The 19660-nt window shown below is 38.0% G+C and overlaps 2 protein-coding genes across 6 annotated transcripts in view; both read left to right on the top strand.

The window, feature by feature from the left end:
• The first annotated feature begins 405 nt into the window (after positions 1-405).
• kif3a (kinesin family member 3A) lies at positions 406-14260 on the top strand. Of its 3 annotated transcripts, none has more exons than XM_026358127.1 (18): positions 406-581; positions 1090-1372; positions 1610-1754; positions 4000-4084; positions 4244-4349; positions 5400-5539; positions 5682-5879; positions 6964-7138; positions 7562-7660; positions 9614-9619; positions 10152-10308; positions 10403-10583; positions 11290-11400; positions 11528-11653; positions 11961-12014; positions 12150-12218; positions 12321-12451; positions 13436-14260. In XM_026358127.1, exons 1-18 carry the CDS (start codon positions 576-578, stop codon positions 13482-13484), a joined length of 2121 nt encoding a protein of 706 aa, XP_026213912.1. In that variant the 5' UTR covers positions 406-575; the 3' UTR covers positions 13485-14260. The 3 variants fall into 3 exon arrangements, with proteins under 3 accessions (XP_026213912.1, XP_026213911.1, XP_026213913.1); XM_026358126.1 differs by having other exon boundaries at positions 9611-9619; XM_026358128.1 differs by lacking the exon at positions 9614-9619 and having other exon boundaries at positions 407-581.
• A 3951-nt stretch (positions 14261-18211) lies between these two features.
• Positions 18212-19660, top strand: part of atrx (ATRX chromatin remodeler) — a 28181-nt gene continuing 26732 nt past the window's right edge. For 2 of the 3 annotated variants that reach the window (XM_026357315.1, XM_026357314.1), the window contains exon 1: positions 18212-18495. The gene's annotated coding sequence lies outside the window, so the exon portion shown is untranslated. The remainder of the gene's footprint in view (positions 18496-19660) is intronic. The other variant, XM_026357313.1, reaches the window with a different exon arrangement.

Raw genomic sequence — 19660 nt, 5'->3', positions numbered from 1 at the left:
GCACATCAGGGTAGGAAGAGAGGCGGGTGACGTGATGCACCCATCATGCCTAGTGCCTACAGTACAAGCCTGTGGGGGAAGTGCTATGATCTGGGGTTGCTGCAGTTGGTCAAGTCTAGGTTCAGCAACGTTATGCACCCAAAGACTGAGATCAGCTGACGACCTGAATATACTGAATGACCAGGTTATTCCATCAATGAATTTTTTCTTCCCTGATGACTGGTGGAGAAGACTTTGTGCAGCGATCCAAAAAATGAATGCATCTCTAGAAAGGAATAAATGTTGTGACATTGCAGAAGCTGAAGGAGGTCCAACTAAATATTAGAGTGTGTGCCTTTTTGTGGACGAGCAGTGTCTATATCATTTGGAGTTGGAGCTGCAACCAGCCAGTGGAGGAGTCCCACGAAGCATGCGCAGATCTGACAACAAGCCATCGGATGTGAGCCTTTGATGATATGGGCTCTGCGCTGACATTTAGCTAAATTGATCGATTAACCAAGAGTTATATGAACAAAGCCGTACAAAAAATATTTTCTCTTATCGTTATACTGTAATCTCCTTTGTGCATTCTCACTATGCCGGTAAGTTGCCAGTCCGGTTTGCATTTTTTATTGCAAAGGGGAACCTCCCTTCTTCGACCTCAGTGATGTGATGCTAACCGGTTAGCATGTGTAGCCTACTACTTGATACTCAGGAAAATGATGAAACGTTACTGCTGGGTTTTACCAGTCACGACTAATTAATTAGCAAGTGTTAAAGTGTGGTTTTGAAATAAAATAACTTCGCAAATTAGCTGGTTGTCTGCAGTATAGGGAGCGTTAAGCTAACGTTAGTAGCGTTAGCGTGTGTCTGCCTAGCAACCCAGCAAATGGCAGAAGCAAAACAGAAGCGACTAGCTAACCTTAGCTAGCATCTGAAAACACTTGAACGAGTCAACTAACACACTGCTCTGCTATTTACTACAATCACAATGTTGCTGCCTATGCCCCAATGTTCACGTGAACTAGTTGCAAATACATATTAACGTAATAGCATAATGTTGCAGGCCATGACATGGTTAACTGTTCCTATTACGGTTCGTTTTTGCAGAGCAACAAGCATGAGAAATCCGACAAGCAGGAGGCCAATGATAATGTGAAGGTGGTGGTGAGATGTCGTCCACTGAACCAGAAGGAGAAGATGATGGGCCACAAGCAGGCCGTCATGGTGGACGAGATCCGCGGGACCATAACAGTCAACAAGCTGGAGACTCCCCAGGAGCCTCCCAAGACCTTCACATTTGACACTGTGTTTGGACCAGACAGCAAACAGCTTGATGTCTACAACCTCACAGCCCGTCCCATCATTGACTCAGTGTTAGAGGGTTACAATGGTACGTTTAGTGTAATAGTTTGTATTCACAAACTAATGCTGCAAAACCTACATTATCAGTGTAATGACTGTGTCAGTGATTGGAGGCATTATTATAATACAGACATTCAAATTAGCATTTTATTGCATCTGTTAAAGCTAATCATTAACTTGGTTTTAGTCTTGAATTAAACCGGTAATAACTATTATTTGTTTTATTTAAATGTTTTATGTTACTTTACTTTGCTGTCCATTTCAGGTACCATTTTTGCATATGGGCAAACTGGCACAGGAAAAACATTCACTATGGAGGGCGTGAGAGCTGTGCCAGAACTCAGAGGGATTATACCAAACTCCTTTGCTCATATTTTTGGTCACATTGCCAAAGCAGAAGGTGACACAAGGTAAGAGAAATAGGAAGAAACACAATTAGTCAGAAAACAAATAAATACACAGTGTTTAGTGCTAATTAAAAGAGGGTGTTATTATCTATAATGCACTGCCTGTCCAATATTTCTCTTTATACACTCTAATTTTGTCTGACCACCTTTAGCTTTGATTACACACACATTCATCGTGGCATAATTTTAATAAGCTGCAATGTCACAACGTTTATTCCCGTCTAGAGTTGCATTCATTTTTTGTCAGACTGCTGCACAAAGTCTTCTCTAGCACATCCCAAAGATTCTCAATGGGGTTAAGGTCTGGACTCTGTGGTGGCGAATAAATGTGTGAAAATTATGTGTCATACTCCCTGAACCACCCTTTTACAATTTGAATCCTGGCATTGTCATCTTGGAATATGCCCATCATAGAAGGCATTGCTGATATGACCAGGTTATTCCATCACATGATGGGTGCATCACTTCACCTGCCTCTCTTCTTACCCTGATGTGCCATCACTCTGGAACAGGGTAAATCTGGACTCATCAGACCACATGACCCTTTTCCATTGCCCCTGAGTCCAATTTTTATGCTCCCTTGCAATTTGAAGCCATGATTAGCCTCACTGACAAGTGGTTTCCTTAAGGCTACACAGCTGTTTAGTCCCAATACCCTGAGTCCCTTTACATTGTGCGTGTGGACATTTCAATCGATGTTTTTCTACAATTTGATTTTACTAAATGTTTAAGTGATCACCGATCACAATCAATCAAGATTTTTTTCCGACCACACTTATTCTTAGAAGATGATGCTTCCCCATTTTCCTTCCAGTTTTTAATGATGCATTGGACAGTTCTTAACCCAGTTTTAGTAGTTTCATCAATGTTTTCTTTGCTTGATGCATGCCAATAATTTTACCCTTGCGTAACAGATAAACATCTTTACCACAACCACAGGATGTGTCTTATGAAATGGTTGTTTAAGAATTTAGAAGCTACTCACTGCATCAGTTAGGGTTAAATAACTTGTTGCCAGCTGAAACACAATCATTCATGCAGTAATTATCCAATAGGAGGCTCTTACAGTACCTATTTGCTTAGATACATCTAGGTGGTGATTTTTTTAGGTGCAGTGTCTTATTGTGTTTAAGCTGAGCATTTTTATTATCATTCTGCAAGTAATAACACATAGTATTTCCCTAATAATTTTATTCTGCTTGTGGTTGGGGTTGTGAGAGGGAGTAGAACTACTGTACTGTAGACCTACAGTATAAATAGGTTAATGAAGTTGATTAAATATTGCTTTGCATTTGATTGTATTAACAACCTACTGACTTAAACACTCATATTTTCTAACAACTGATGGTCCTTATTCAGAACCAACCGTACAGTAGATTTTAATTTCTTTGCATTATATAAACATTTAAAAACGGGGAACTCGAAACTAACAAGAGCAGCTGGTGGTTTTACAAGAGAAATCTTACTGTTTTTTTTTTTTCTTTCAAACTCCAAAGACACTCAATCAACACTAGTGTCTCAAAGTGATGTGAGGCAAAGTGGGAGTGAATGACAAGTAATTTAACTAGTATTTTAAATAAATGTTACCGTAGCTTTCTGGCAGTTCAGTTACCTATATATATGCCTAGTGATTCAGGTAGTTAAATTACCTTTTGCCATTTTCTGTGTAGTAACTCCTAAAACTGTAAACAGAGATGGGAATAATGGTAATGTATAATGTATGGCTGTTCTGTATAGTTTCTAATGTTTTCAATTTGTAAAACTAAACTTGAATATATTAGGTGTTGCTTTATTATAAGTATTATTATTGCTATTTATTAAGAAATGTTTAGAGAAGTAGTTTCATGCTATTTTAGAGGTTATCTTTCCGTCTGATTGATAGAAAATGACTGCATTTACATGAAAAAGTAACCATATTACTTAGAGAAACCAGATTTCTCAGGTAATCGTGGAGCGTATTTACATGCGCTTAACGAGGTTACTGGAAAATCTCTGTAACCATGCAATAGATAAGGAATCTGGTTCCTCTACTGACTTGGGCTTTTAGCTTGTTTTCACAGAGCTAACTGTCTTAATTAAAGAAATAAACACTGAAAAGTGACTAATTTAGATGTCTACGGGGGGAACTTTGTGTTGGTTCCAGTTTTAGACAGATTTTTGTGAGAGGGAGACTTTCATCCTGCCATAATACCATAATTTACAAAAAGTTTACAGTTCAACAGTTACAGTTGTATACACATTTTTACAGGTTCTTGGTTCGTGTTTCATATCTGGAGATTTATAATGAGGAGGTGCGGGACTTGTTGGGAAAAGACCAGATGCAAAGGCTAGAGGTAAAAGAATATTTAAATTCATGACTAGAATATAGAGTTTAATGCTTCTTGGAGGATCTGTCATAACAGGATCTTATGCACAAGACGGTTGATTTTCCTGGATTAACTTTCATTCTGACAGCAGTTTTTCATGATAATCTTCAATTTTTTTTACTGCAGGTGAAAGAAAGACCAGATGTTGGCGTGTATATCAAAGACCTCTCTGGTTATGTTGTGAACAATGCTGATGACATGGATAGGATCATGACACTGGGCCACAAAAACCGTAAGCACAATAACTGTCTGTATAAAGAAGGAAATGAGTATCAACTTGCAATGACGCGTGTCTCCACTTCAAGATAGATGACTGCTCAGCATAGCCTTGCTTCAAACCAGCATTCGCTCTTAGGATTGGAACTGACAACTGCACTTCCATTACTTTTCTCAGTTATAAGATTTATTTCTTTAGTTTTGCAGCAGTTTTAGTCACAGTTGCTGAAGAGACACTTGTTCAGATAGGGAAAATCCCATAGCTATAACATCCTCAGCTGATAAAGATAGCCTAATAAAGACTGATTAAAGAACTGTTCTTGGGTTAGGGTTAGGGTTAGGGGTTAGGGTTAAATTAGGGTTAGGGGGTTAGGGGCTAGGGTTAGGGTTAGGTTAGGGTGTAAATTAACACACATCCCCTGATGCTGCAATTATGCAGAGCTGTCTGAATGTGGTCACTGTTTTCTGATTATACCAGACTTTCAGTCACAATCACATATCTCCATAGTCACACTGATAATCCATGTTGTGTTAGTGATGTTAATAATTAGAGAAGTTATGTCAGAGCGATGAGCTGATGTTTTGTGATTTTGTGCCATCTGTGTCAACTCATTTGAGGCATTCTTAGTAAAACCAGAAATGTTATTCAAAGACGGCTGGATAGGGTAGTGGTAATATTGCCGTCCTCTGTGGAGGGTTCAAATCCCAGCTGTGGTCTACCTCCAGTAGTGGTCCTATGACAAGACCTCCTTACCCTGCTTTTGTCTTATATCTCACTTGTAAGTTGCTTTGGACAAAGGCATCTGCAAAATGACTAAAGTTGTTGTTGTTGATGTTTCCCTTTATTTAACATCAGTTTGTCATCTCTACAGTTGAAATATTACATAATCCAGTGATAAAAAAAAAAAAAAATTATAAATTCTGCCACACCTGCTGTAAATACAACTATAGATGGACATTAAAGGGGCTTAAGAGGCTAGGTCATTTCTTTTCTTTTTTTTTTTCAATCATAAGTTCAGAAGTGTTGATGAGTCAGGTCATCTGATTATTGTTTTTCTATGTTTAGGATCTGTTGGTGCCACCAACATGAATGAACACAGCTCCCGTTCTCATGCTATCTTCACTATCACCATCGAGTGCAGTGAGAAGGGTGTGGATGGGAACCAGCATGTGCGCATGGGAAAACTTCATCTGGTTGATCTGGCAGTACGTATATGCTGCTGTACATTTCTGAGCAAAAAAAACAATCTCCTAGAAATTGTGATTGTACTGATACTGTTAATTGGTGTTATAAATATCTATGTAGCCACCACCCATTAATCAGCCAATCTACTACTCTTACCCGCAGGGCTCAGAAAGACAGGGTAAGACTGGAGCCACAGGCCAGCGTTTAAAGGAAGCGACAAAGATCAATCTCTCTCTCTCCACTCTGGGTAATGTCATCTCTGCCCTAGTGGATGGCAAGAGCACACATGTTCCCTACAGAAACTCCAAACTAACACGTCTGCTACAGGACTCTCTTGGTGGAAACTCTAAGACAATGATGGTACAGTGAAAATTTACAGTACTATAAACGCGTACTCGAGTTCCACAAAAAATCTTTTCAAACCGAGGGGCTGTTATAAGTGACATATACTTAAACCTTCATGGGTTGTTATATTCCTAAAACGAATAGCTAAAATTTACCCATACACCAAAGAATTACTGCAACAGTGCTAAAAATGTATAATGCTGTATGATGTAAGCCAGGGGTGGTTCTAGCCCCTTTTTAGGGTCATTTCATTATCAAACTATCAAAATTCATTGAAACTATAACACTTTTTAAGATAGTTAGCAATAAATGGCACAATACAATAATGAACAGCATTAATCACAGAGAGAGGGATAACTCTCTAATTTCAAATGACCAACTGTAGCCTAAAGAAACAATAATGAGCAATATTGATAACAAAAACCATCACCACACTAGATGGTTTTGTGACGCAAGAAATTTCATTTAAACCAAACACACTTTCACTTAGTCATTAATTTGTATTTTTATAAAATATGAATTAGAGAATAACCTTAGATTAGCCTAACTACTGTAGGTTTTTTATTCAATACTTGAAAGTTGAATACAAGTCTAAATACTGAAGTAGCTTAATAATGGAAAATCAATGGTAGCTAACCATGAAGAAACAGAAACAAAATAATCAGCTAATTCAACGTTGAACATTTGTAAGTAGGCTAAATCATCTTCATGTGAACATGGATTGTGTCATTTGTGCATTTTCCACTGATTGCTATTCTGCACATCACATGCCTTAAACATCCGACTTATTCTCCGCTGCTCTCCTGCTTTGTACAAAGCAAGAGGCAGGTCCACACCCTCGGTGTCTGAATGTGTAACTCCTTAAACACCAAATTGCACATTGCATTCAGTGTCTTTAATGCTTGACTTGCAAGCAAAAGGTGTTGCCTAGCAACCTAAAATGTTTTAACATTCAAGGTTATAATAATAAATAATATTGTCTAATTGGGAAAATTTTACCCAATTAATGCTTCCAGTGTTAAGCATTATTAAATTCAGAGCACTTTGCCAAACTGATATTACAGCTTGTGTCTCACTTTTATACACTTCTCTCCACCAGTGTGCAAATATAGGCCCTGCAGACTATAACTACGATGAGACCATCAGTACCCTGCGCTATGCTAATAGAGCTAAAAACATCAAGAATAAAGCCCGGATCAATGAGGATCCTAAGGATGCTCTGCTGCGCCAGTTTCAGAAGGAGATTGAGGAGTTGAAGAAGAAACTTGAGGAAGGTAATGAGATATTGTTTGCTAAATAAAGTAACCATGCTATCTGATCTATAAACCACTAGTCCAGTTTTGTACATTTACTAAATGATAAACAGATTTACACCTTACCTTACCTTACACTGGTAGCCTGGTGGCTCAATGGGTAGAGCATCTGCTCTGCGCTAGCTTTGTTGGCGCTATATTTGGCTACCCACTGTTCCCCCCAAAGGGGGGGGGGTTAAATGCAGTGGACAAATTTCATTGTAACATATGATAAATAAAGGCTGCTTCTTCTACAAATATACAAATATGCACTTCTTCAGTGAGCAACATATACTTACTGAAAAGAGTACCAAGAGCTGCATGTTAAACATCATGTAAACACACTTAGGAATGTCACGAAAAGGGACAAATGTATTTTTAAAATATAGTTTTGTACAATTGAAGGGGAAGAGATTTCTGGCTCAGAGGGCAGTGGATCAGAAGAAATGGATGAAGGTGATGATGAAAGAGGGGAGGCAGGAGAGGGCCGCAGGAAAAGACGAGGTAAGACATCCAATTAATACACCCTTATAATTGAATATCTTTGTAAGCCTGTGAGGAGTGTTTATTCATACAGTGGGTTTAATATATGGTTTTGGCAGATGGAGGGTTATACAGTATATATATCTAAGTTGCATATATCTAGTTTAATCTGTTATCGGTAAATTGTAATGAGTAAGCATTCAGTTCCTCAGATAAGTATCAAGCTGAACTTGCTGTGAGCCACTAATGAACCTCTTGTTTTGTTAAACATGCTTCTATACACATACACATACACATAAACATACACATACACATACACATATACATACACATACACATACAGTGTTCTCATTTAGGAGTTCCCCTTGTGTTCACACCTACTGTTCTTGGGTTTTAAGTGGAAAATGATGAACAAGCATAATTAAGTCATCACATTTTTACCAATTACTGTATTAGATTTTTTTTGCATTAATAAAAATCTAATTGCTCATTTTAATGCAACTACAGTGCTGTAACTGTAATTTGAATTCATACAACCAAAGCTGACTGTTGACTCTAAATAAGAAACCTACATTTTGCTTTAAGCTCTATAAACCCACAGCCCTTTATTTCTGTTTTTACTGTGGGCTTTGGTGTGTATGGTGCTTACCCTGCTTCCTTCCCCAACCATGGCAACAGTTTCAGTGCGTCAGAATTTGCCTGCTCCTCTTCAGTGCCACTGTCCACTGAACACAAACATCAGAATAGTGAGTTGGACATCTACCAACCCACCACCTACAACCTTAAGCTATTTTCACACATGGTGCCTCATAAATGTTAAAATATAATGCTAATACTATTTTTGATTTTGACACTATGCTGTTCTATTGAGTCAGATCTTCATCTCCTCATGGTTGAATTGCTGCTTCAGAATTACTCCAAGCATGCATCAGTTGTCCAAGTGTGCAGGATGTGTAGAAAGCAAGCAGTATTTTGCAGCTGATCAGTAGTTTCCCTTCATGACTTAATTGCTGACTGCAGTAGTGCTTTGGGAGACTTGCCTCAGCATTAGCATCAATACCTGTAGTAGGTCCCCTTGAGGGATTTTCACTATCAGTCCAATTATAAATTAAAAATGACTTCTGCAGTGACACTTGCTAGACCATATCAGTTACAAAAATGCTAACTATTTCAAAGTTAGCTTATTTCTCTATCTTCCATTGTTCTTTCCTTATTTTTCTGTTGATGTAGCATAAACAGTTGGCATGGATGCAATTTAAGTGTAGATGAGTGCCACTTGGCGTATTTGAGGACTGTAGTTTCTCATTTTGCATATGTAGGTGGTTTCTAATGGGGATTTCCTGATGGTTTGATGTCTTGTCTATAGTCTGAGTCATTTGTAGTATTTCCTTTAATTTCATACCTTTGTGTTCATTGTAATATGTGAACAAGGTAGACTTTGCATTGCAGAAAACAATTTGATTTAACCCTTAGTTGTATATTCTTTTTTTACATACTGCCAAGGGAGAGTTTTTAAAGGAGAGAATGGGGATGAAATACAACAAACATCTTTTGTTTCACATGAACCACAGAATCAGCTTTTCAACTTTTTGAATTGAAGTTATTAGCAAACATGTAACCCTCCCCTAATCCTCTTTGTTCTGCTACCACCACACATAAAATCTTTTAGATGCCCTGTTTCAGGTCCTTACTCTCATCCTATAAACAACTGTCAAACTTTATTGTATAATCTGCAAACTCCTGAACCTGACAGACACAATGCACCTTCATGTTTCACTAGGTAAAGTAAAAGTAAGTGTTTTCTGTCACTTCTCCTATGGAATTTGAACCTTCTTTCTCCCACTCTTTATTTCTTATGTAGAGGCATAAGACTTTCAAGATTACTCTGTAATGTGTCGCTCTTTGTCTTTCTCTCTCCTCATCATGGTGCAAATGCTGCCTGTCTGACTTGCTATACCCTCTTAATTCAAGAAGAAAGAGGTTGGTCTGAACATCCACGTGGCCCTACTGTCCTGCAGCTGTAGTATCTCTGCTTCTGTAAAATATCCACTGGGCTACTGTATGTTTTAGTAGCTATTTCACTAACGCTGACTAATCTGGTTACGGATTATTTTATGGTGATTGTTAACTTTTTTCTCCCTGTATATATGACTGTCACTGTGGCAATCATATACATGCATCTTCATGACCACAATATCATTAATAGAATCTTGCACTTGATGTAGTTTCTTTTGTTTTTACATATTTTTCTTATACTAACAATAAATATTTATTTGTGCAGCTTGATCTCACTGACACTCACTCTGATAGGACAGAGGTTCCTTGAGCAAATTTATGAATTGAAAGTGCACACATTACTAATGCTGATTAAAAAAAACAAAACAAAAAATAAATGTATTTTCATTTAAGTCATTCTAACCTACACACTGACAAGTACTTGATACTGTTTGCAAAGGTATAGCTAAAACAGCCTATCCGTTTCAAGCAATCTGGTCTATGTGTGTCTCTCAAGGAAGGAAGAAGGTTTCCCCAGACAAGATGGTGGAAATGCAGGCTAAGATTGAAGAGGAAAGAAAGGCTCTGGAGGCAAAGCTGGACATGGAGGAGGAGGAGAGGAACAAGGCAAGAGCAGAGCTGGAGAAGAGGGAGAAAGACCTGCTTAAAGCCCAGTGAGTTCATAACCAGAAAAACATTTAGTATATTGCATAATAACATTACCAATATCAGCACACACTTCAAACCTGAGCTACCTCTATCTCTTAGGCAGGAGCATCACCTTCTCCTGGAAAAGTTGTCAGCCCTAGAGAAGAAGGTCATTGTGGGTGGGGTTGACCTCTTGGCCAAGGCTGAGGAGCAGGAAAAGCTCTTGCAAGAGTCCAACAATGAACTTGAAGAGCGTCGTAGGAGAGCAGAGCAGCTGCGGAAAGAGCTGGAAGAGAAAGAGGCAAGGCTAGATTCATGTAGCATAGTTGGTTCCAGTACCATTAAAAGAATACTGACGACCTCTCCTGACCTGTCTGATACAAATGATTAGTATTTAGCTACATTACATCCATGCTGGTGCCAGTATAACATGAAATTATTTTATCAATCTGTTCATGGAATACATTTTATTAAAAAATATCAGCAATGTTAAAGGAACAAATGTGTAGTGTTTAATACAGCTTTTGTTTGTAATAGATGCTTGTGGTAAACAACTGAATCAACAATTTCATAAATTGAAAAATTATTATAACATAAATCAGAAATAAATAATGTGTTTTAACCTCTAATATTAAAATTGTATCTCTAGCAACAGATGATACATCAACTGTCTACAACCCTGCTCTGTAGTACAATGAATTACAGAATATGATATCAGAAATCGCAACCTCCATGAGGTGGTCTCACTGGAATGGTTGTATCATTTTGGGTGGAAAATGCAACCACAAGATCCTAGCTGCACTCTTACTCTCTATGTATATATAACATAAATAAGGACTGGTTAAGACCTGTATCATTTACTATGTAATGCTAAAATAAGCATTTTAAACTATTTACACACTTTGCCCTAGATATTCCTCACAGTCATGTCTACGGTTCACAGTTTATTTGCTTGGAAATGGTTTTTCCCTCTGCTTAATCACTGGTCTCTGTCTCTCTTAAAACAGCAAGAACGTCTAGACATAGAAGAGAAATACACTAGCCTGCAGGAGGAAGCTCAAGGAAAGACAAAGAAGCTGAAGAAAGTATGGACCATGCTGATGGCAGCCAAATCAGAAGTAAGGATAACAGCATTAAGATACTTTACAAGAGTATAAACTGAACTCCATGTTCCTATTTTTGATTGATCAATGAAAGAAGGAAGCATACACTATGTGTCTTTTTTTTAAATTTTCTGTCTTTTAGATGGCAGATCTACAGCAAGAACATCACAGAGAGATTGAGGGCCTCCTGGAGAACATCCGCCAGCTGAGTCGAGAACTCCGGCTCCAGATGCTAATTATAGACAATTTTATTCCCCAGGAATACCAGGTTTGCAAATGTTTGTGGTTTGTGTGGCTTTATTGCTCTGATTTTCAATGCTTTGCCTCATGTCTAGCTTTTTTTTTTTACTGGTAGTGAGAGAATATTTCTCCTTTATTTTTAAAGATTTAAGAATCAGGTTTAAAATTTAAATAAAACTTCAAAACATACAAAACGGCATAGTGCATTTTGTAGGACAGTGTCCAGATTGAAGAAGCTGTTACTTTTTTACTTTTCACTGATGTGAATGAAATTCTGAATCAGTAACAAGGTTTGTCTCTGGTTATAGTTATATTTTCTCATGCTTTCTGTGTAGGAGATGATAGAAAATTACGTGCACTGGAATGAAGACATTGGAGAATGGCAGCTGGTAAGCTCAATTTGATTAACATTCACACACACAGAGTGGTTTGTGGTTTAAATAACCACAATAATATTTATTTGAAGATGCTAACTCAGAGTTAATTTCTCAGTATTTAGTTTTTTTTTGTATTTTATCTTTCAGAAATGTGTGGCATACACTGGCAACAATATGAGAAAACAGACTCCTGCTCCAGACAAAAAAGAAAAAGATGTGAGTTATTGTGTGATGAGTGATGCTCCTGCTGTTTTTCTCTTCTGCATCCTTGACATTGTGTGGTTTACTTCTTCTTCTGTCTGTCTGTTCCTTTTGTAGCCATTTGAAGTGGATTTGTCTCATGTGTATCTGGCCTACACAGAGGAAAGCATGCGGCAATCACTGATGAAACTAGAGAGACCCAGAACATCTAAAAGTAGTAAGAGTGGCCGACCCAAGACCGGGCGAAGGTAATTTATGTATTTTCTGCACAGACCACAGACTTTAACTTCATAACCTGATGGATGAGTCCACTTTGTAGTGTATCTCTTGTCTCTCTGTGTAGTGTCTCATAGATGGTTCTCTCCAGAATTTCTATTTGGCCCTTTGATGTTTATCGTTTCAAGAATCTCAGATCTACATTTGATTTAATGCATTTTAGCTTACACAGCTTAATGTCTGTATCTCCATCGGTCAGTTCACAAATAGGATTTAATCAATTATGGTTTCCTGGGTTACATGCAAGTCAGGATCAGTAACAGGGTACTGGGTACACACCTGAAACTGTTTGGTAACTTTCAAAAGATAAAAGAAAAATATCTTCGACATTTAAGCTGTTTAATCATAAAAAGCTAACCAGTTGCTATCCATCAACAAACCTAAATATATCGTTAACATTGTGGTTGCATATGCATTTGATAAATGCTACTTAAGCATCATTAAATATCAGTTTAAGTACATGTTAAAATGTCTTACTGTGGCTTATCATGCAACAGGGAGAGAGATGGCTGATTTCAGTGTAATTTCAGTGTCACTTCAGCTGTCTGTATCACACTTCTTATAAATGTCTACTTCCACTTCACCAGTATCATTAGCTGGCATGCTGATTGTGTAATCATCCTGGAGAGATTGATGCTTTTACTCTCTGACTGTAGTCTATATAAACCTTCATATCAGAACTTTCTTTGGGATTTGACACATGAAAACACATGAAGTAATTAAAAAGTTTTAATAGTGTATTTCTAAAAAGCAAAATCCGGATTCTGGTTTAAGTTGCTTACCTGCCAGTTATTTAGTTTTCTTTGGCTGCACTAACTATTTATAGTTTGGCGATATGAAGTGTTAGCACAGTGGTATTTGCAGTTATCTTGATATACTGTTATTCTGAGAAATTAAAAACCTCAAAGCTCCCAGAAGTTATTGATAACAATTATCATGTATCCATCTCCACACAGGAAAAGATCTGCAAAGCCAGACACTGTGATCGAATCCCTTTTGCAGTGAAGACGACCTAGAGGAGAACTACTTTCCACTGTACTACACCTTCACATTACATTAGGAAAATAAGTCATTAGTCAAGTCTAAATAAGTAACACATTACACATGTGTGAACACGTGTAAATCAAACTCTTTTACATAAGCACCTCTACCTTTGAGGAGGAATTCTACTATGATGTATTTCACTTGCAACATTGATAGGATGTTGACTGCAAAACTGTGGGCCTGAACTTTAAACTGCATTCTGATTAAATCTTAACTTCTGCCTGCTGTGTGAGAAACTGATTGACATGAGGCCTATGCTGATGTAAAGTTGTAGTAACTGAATTCTAATTTCAGTGCATTTTCACCTAAATGAAAGTAAATTATTCTGTCAGCACAAACTGTAGCCTTAGTGAGACAAAATAAATAAACACTAATTTATAGGGAACAAAAGTATGTCATTTAAAAAAGGGGTTTATACTTTCTCCTTTTAGCTCAGAAGCATAGGGTTATGCATGTCAGCCAGCTCTTAATTTAGTGCCATTTGCAAATATAAGTAATCAACTTTTTTCTTTTTTTCCAAATATAAGGACACTCTGGTTAATAGAGCTACACCATGCATAGTGTACGCCTTAGTATTATGCACTAGTATGAGTTTTTGTGGTGATAATTAAATGTCATGATGTTCTGTAGTGGAGGCAATTTGACTTTTATTTTGTATCATAATGTATGTCAAATGTTTACATTCCTCAAACCCCTGGATATCTTATTTATTAAATTATTTTACATGTTTTATCTCATTCTTGTTGCTCCTTCTCTTTGTTTCACTATCATATCAGAACTGTTTCGAACTGTTTGAAAAAAAGGTTGGAAGTGTGCATCAGTGCATCAGTATCCATAAGCGGAGAGAGAGACAAAGTGGCCTCCAAAGCTGTCACAGTGTAAGAATGAAGACTTCAACAACAAACCATTGTCACATAATTTATTTAAGTATAAATACAAATATTACAAAAATAAGATATGTAACAAAATAAATAAGTAACAATAAATATTAATAAATTACATTTGTTAAATTGTACAAATGGTCATGGCTAGTTATTCTTGAGCACACACCTTTTATTTTGATTGATTTTCAACAATGTTGTACACAACTTGATTTCGTCCAGTAGGGCATTCAGTGTGTACCGTTCGTTTTTGTTTGCTTCACAGTCACCTTTCTGTTGAGTCTGAAACAAAGCAGTTTGGGGGAATTTTAATTTTAGGTGCAAAAACATCTGACTGAGCACAAAACTTAAAAGCATTTGATATTGAATATTGAAGAGCATATTTATTGTCAAACACCTTTAAGAGTCACCGCAAGCCATCAGAAATTTGGTTCAGGTCTCAAAAGCACATTCAATTGCACATATATATATATATATAATTTTTTTTCTTTTTACCTTGTTGTACTGTTTTATATGTTCCTTCAGTTTTGTTAATGCAGGCAATCCTGTGGCATTCAGCGACTTCTCAGCCAAACAGAAGAACTTTTCCTGTGAGGAGAAAGGCACAGTGAGTAATTGTATCCTGCAATTCTGGGCTTAAGACTGAATTCTCAGGTTCCAAAATGTGGGAATAACATTTACATACAACACAGATGCCTAAGACTAGACAACTGATAGGTTTCCAACATACCCAACATGTATTGTGTGGTTCTGATGCCTTCTGCACCATTTTGTTCAGCTTAAATGACAAGAGACAGGAGTGTCAATATATTAAAAAACAAACTGAGCCACTAGTAGTTTTGTGTTTTTCTTACCTTTTCTGCATGATGCTTGGACATATTGTTTTGCACAGTCTCTGCTTCTTCACAAATTAATTTCAGCAGACGATTGTGTGTTGTTGAATGCACCACTACTACCGTCATTATCATAATCACAATGAAGTTCCTCATGTCTTTGAAAGAGAGTGTGAGCCAGAACTGCAGAGAAGCTGGTTACAATATGCACTAATTCCTGTCTCTACTTATATTGTCATCATGCTGACACTCTGAGACCACAGTATAAGACACGTCAGAGGAAGGATGCCAAAAATGGAATCGATGATTTGTATCTGTTTTACTATCAAATGTTCCAGTAGGGGATCTATTACTAAGCAGTAACCTGTTAATGCCTTATCAGCAAAGCATTCAGAAAGAATTGCTGGTCATCACCTTGTGATGTCACCTTGCATCTTATAAAGAATTTTGGAAAGGGAAATGACGGCAAGGTCTAAGATATTTATACAACATTGTGGTGCTTATTATAACATTTTGACTTGCAGTAAAATAGTACTGGTGATAATAATGAACTTAATGATCACTGAGTTTACTGTGTTATACTCAGCCAGGATGCAGCTGTTTTTAATATAAAGAATATTTTAAATTCTTTGTCTTTCCTGTTAAGTCAAAATGTCTGCGGTGTGTAGGCACATGGGAAATATTTTGAGTCACGTCTACCTTTATCCCACACATCAAGAGGAGGAAATTGTTACTGAGAATATCCTGTTGGTTTCAGTGTTACTCTGGCTAATAAGGCCCCCAACAGCTGTTCCAGTTACACAATTACCCATCTGTCCTTCTTAGATACAGAATAATAACAAAGTTATGGTATAATCAATTGGAATGTTAATTTTTTGCATTAAACCATTGGCTTAACAAACAGATACTACTTAAATATTTAAACAGAGAATTGTTCAAATAATACAAATTAACTAACTAACTAACAAACTTCTGCTAATTGCTGCTATTCATACCAGCAATAGAAAAAAACTGCTGTCCTTTATTGAAATAGGTTTGCTTGACTACCTGCAAGTATACAGTGACTCAGTTATTGACTCTGTTTTATAGCTTTTAGTTTTAGCTGAGCTAAAAGAAAGAAATGCATCAGCTAACATCTCATCTCCACATTTTACATTTAGCATTTCAGCTGTTGTGCACTTTACACCATCAACGAACATCCCTTGAGAAGGGCCCCATCTTCAGGTAGTTTTTAGTTAGTCTTTTCACATTGTGCATTTTTTTGGTTATAGGCATTACATTTTTATTCACATCCCTTGTTCCTCACTTGTAAGTCGCTTTGGATAAAAGCCAAATGACTAAATGTAAACGTAAAAGATGTAAATGGAAATCTCAAACATTTTGTGACTTATTACAAAAATTGGATGATTGGAGGTCAGCAGTGTCATCTTTTTTCTTAGAGCTACAACAATCCACTATTGTTTTCTTCACTGTTATTCAGAAATGATGTACATTTAGGTCACTCAAATGCACTCATCTGGCTTTGAATCTGGAAGTTGAGTCATTGCGACAGAACTTCTTTCTTGTTAGATTGAAACGTTTTACTACTCATCCAAGTAGCTTCTTCAGTCTGAGAAAAGGTTAGTTGGACAAACCAAATCTAATTTTACTAGACTGGTTTCACTTTACTTTATAAGGCTTGTTAGGTGAACAATGGGAGAGCAATGTGAGTAGATGTACGCAGATTAACTGTGGCCCTGTTTGTGGATGGGTGAGGTTCAATTCAATTCAATTTAGTTTTATTTGTATAGCGCCAATTCACAACAGAAGTTATCTCAAGGGACTTTAAAGTGAAAGTTTTAAGACCTTACAGAGTATAATTATACAAAAAAGGCTCATCATGGGCGGCCATCTGCCTCGGCCGGTTGGGGTGAGTGGAAAGAGAAGAGAGAAATGAACAGCAGGCAACAAGAAACAACAACAAGCAGCAAAAACATTGGGCAGGTCAACTGGATTCTGGAGATGTACAGGATACCTGCAGAAAAGTACAGAGAGAGGGAGACAGAGAGGAGGAAACACAACTACAGGAGAGAGAAGAAACAAAGTTAATGATGTGCAATGGTGGACTTGCATTGATATAGGAGAAAGGAGAGAGGAGAGGAGCTCAGTTTGTCAGTAGAGTTCCCCCAGCAGACTAACCTATATCGGCGTAAGTAAGAGATGGTTCAGAGTGATCTGATCTATCTCTAACTATAAGCTTTATAAAAAGGAAAGTTTTAAGTCTAGTCTTAAATATAGAGAGGGTGTCTGCCTCCTCAATCTGAACTGGGAGCTGGTTCCACAGGAGAGGAGCTTGATCGCTAAAGGCTCTGCCTCCTATTCTCCATTTAGTGGTGTTGATTTTCCTGGAGATGGATGAAAGGGTCATGAAGCCCCACTCTACATGCATTTATGTACATGTATGTAAATGAGAGTTTTAAAGCCTAATGGTCTATAGAAACATTTGGCTCCACCACTTCCACCCTGTCAAGTTAGTCATGGAAATGATGTTTTCCAGGGTGTGACATCAGACAAATGAACTTGTGCATATTTTGAACTTATTGCTATATTTACTATGGAGAACTATGAATAAAAAAATAAAAAAAAGAAAGATAAACTGTCCCAACACTGACTCTCCTCTTGACTTCACTCCTGCAGTAAGGTGTCCAACTTAGGCCCAGCCCCTGCTTCTAACCCAGTACTGTAAAAGACTAATTGGATAAGTTTAGTTTGTTTAGTTTGTTTTGTTTATCTGCCTGTTTTAATGTGCTCATCGCGTTAAAGTGTGATTGAATCTATTTTTATGTAGTTTACAACACTACATGGTGACGTACCCACTCCTCCAGACTTATAAAAATAAAAAAAAAAACAACACGTTTGTTGGAAGATAAGCAGCAAACAGATGAGTCCCTGGAAGCGGAGATCGCAGCATCTCGTCCCCGGAGTCAGTCCCACTGTCTCCGGTGAGTCTGGACCACTCAGAGCGGGAGAGCCTCGGAGGCGGTCAGCCAATCGGAGAGCGCTAAACATTTCGGCTAGATGCGCCATTTTACTGCGTCCACAGCCATCCGGTAAGATGGTCCCCTCGCTTTGTCTCCCCTGACCGGAGTTGTTTCGGTATTCAGTGGCTTTTCTTGCTTCCCCACCATCGAAAATCTGCTAACTGGATTGAACTGTGCCACCTGTACCAGCAGCAAAACGCGTCTGTGTCGGATAAGACATGACGACAGGGAAAAGCAGGTATGAGCCCAGTTTAGTGTGTTTGTTTAGACTGGATTCTGCATTGATTACGGTGCTATCTTTGCTAGCGACGAGCCGGCCCAGAGCTGTGTTGCCAGTTAGCATGCTAGACTAGCTCACTAGCTGCGCAGCCGGCAATGTTCAAGTTCACACACACGCACATTGAGACGAGATTCAGATACACGTGCTTATTCCTCAGTGTGTGTCAAAGTTTCCAGGACTCATAACTGTGTTTGTACAGTGCGGTGATTTAACGTTATTTTAGCTTGCTAACTTAACCGTTGCTTTGCTAATATGGATGCTACCACGTAGTGCCAGGCTGCAGCTAGCGCGCTGGGCTGTGCCATGGTATCGTCACAAGGAGGGAAGGCCTATGAATGCATTTTCGGTGCATGCCCATGCATTGGACCCTGTATGCACTGCTACGAATGCAAGGTTTCTAGGGCAAAGTGAGACAATGAAAAGAAGTAATGTTTATTGTGCAGTAACGAAGCAAGCAAAACCTGCTAGTGTTAGCAAGCCTTCACTTGGCATCCCTGATAGTCAGCAGTTCATGTGTTGTCAAAACAGGACAGCACCGTGGATAAGCTGTAAATGCAGAAGCGTGTGCAGCCCCGATGATTTTGTCCGACTAAAACAGGATGTTGGATAGATTTTAGGCCTGGTTTCTGCAGACAGGACCGAGTGATTGCTGTACAGAGTTCGTAGCTATTCAGTCAGCACACTATGATGACGCAAAACGTCAAAATAAACAGCGGTGCCTCTGTCTCAGCAGTGGTGTGCTCCACATGAATGCATGTAAAACCATGCAATGTAAATCGCAGTTTTAGTTTCCCTGCGGTGTAATAATAAAAGCAGTGGTCTCGGTGTTTACTGATGATATCCTGTTATCTTAGAAGTGAGATTTGTTGCGTCTTTGTACTTGTCTACTAACCAAGAAAAATAAATCCAAACACCGTCAGGAAGATTTACCATTGTCTGTAACTCGTGAAAGCATGTCTACTTTCTACAATCGTGCACGCAAGTCTGCATACGCATCATTATTGATCATTTTGTGAATGTAGCAGATGTTAAAATTTGAGAATATTATTTAAGAAAAGCTTTTTTCTGGGTTTTTATACAGTATGTCAGTACTTGTTTCTTTTTATTTGGTGTTTGAGTTTAC

The sequence above is a fragment of the Anabas testudineus genome, chromosome 10, assembly GCF_900324465.2.
Source record: "Anabas testudineus chromosome 10, fAnaTes1.2, whole genome shotgun sequence".
Classification (NCBI taxonomy): domain Eukaryota; kingdom Metazoa; phylum Chordata; class Actinopteri; order Anabantiformes; family Anabantidae; genus Anabas; species Anabas testudineus.
Note: the sequence above shows the minus strand (reverse complement) of the source record. Positions and strands in the feature narration are given on the sequence as shown.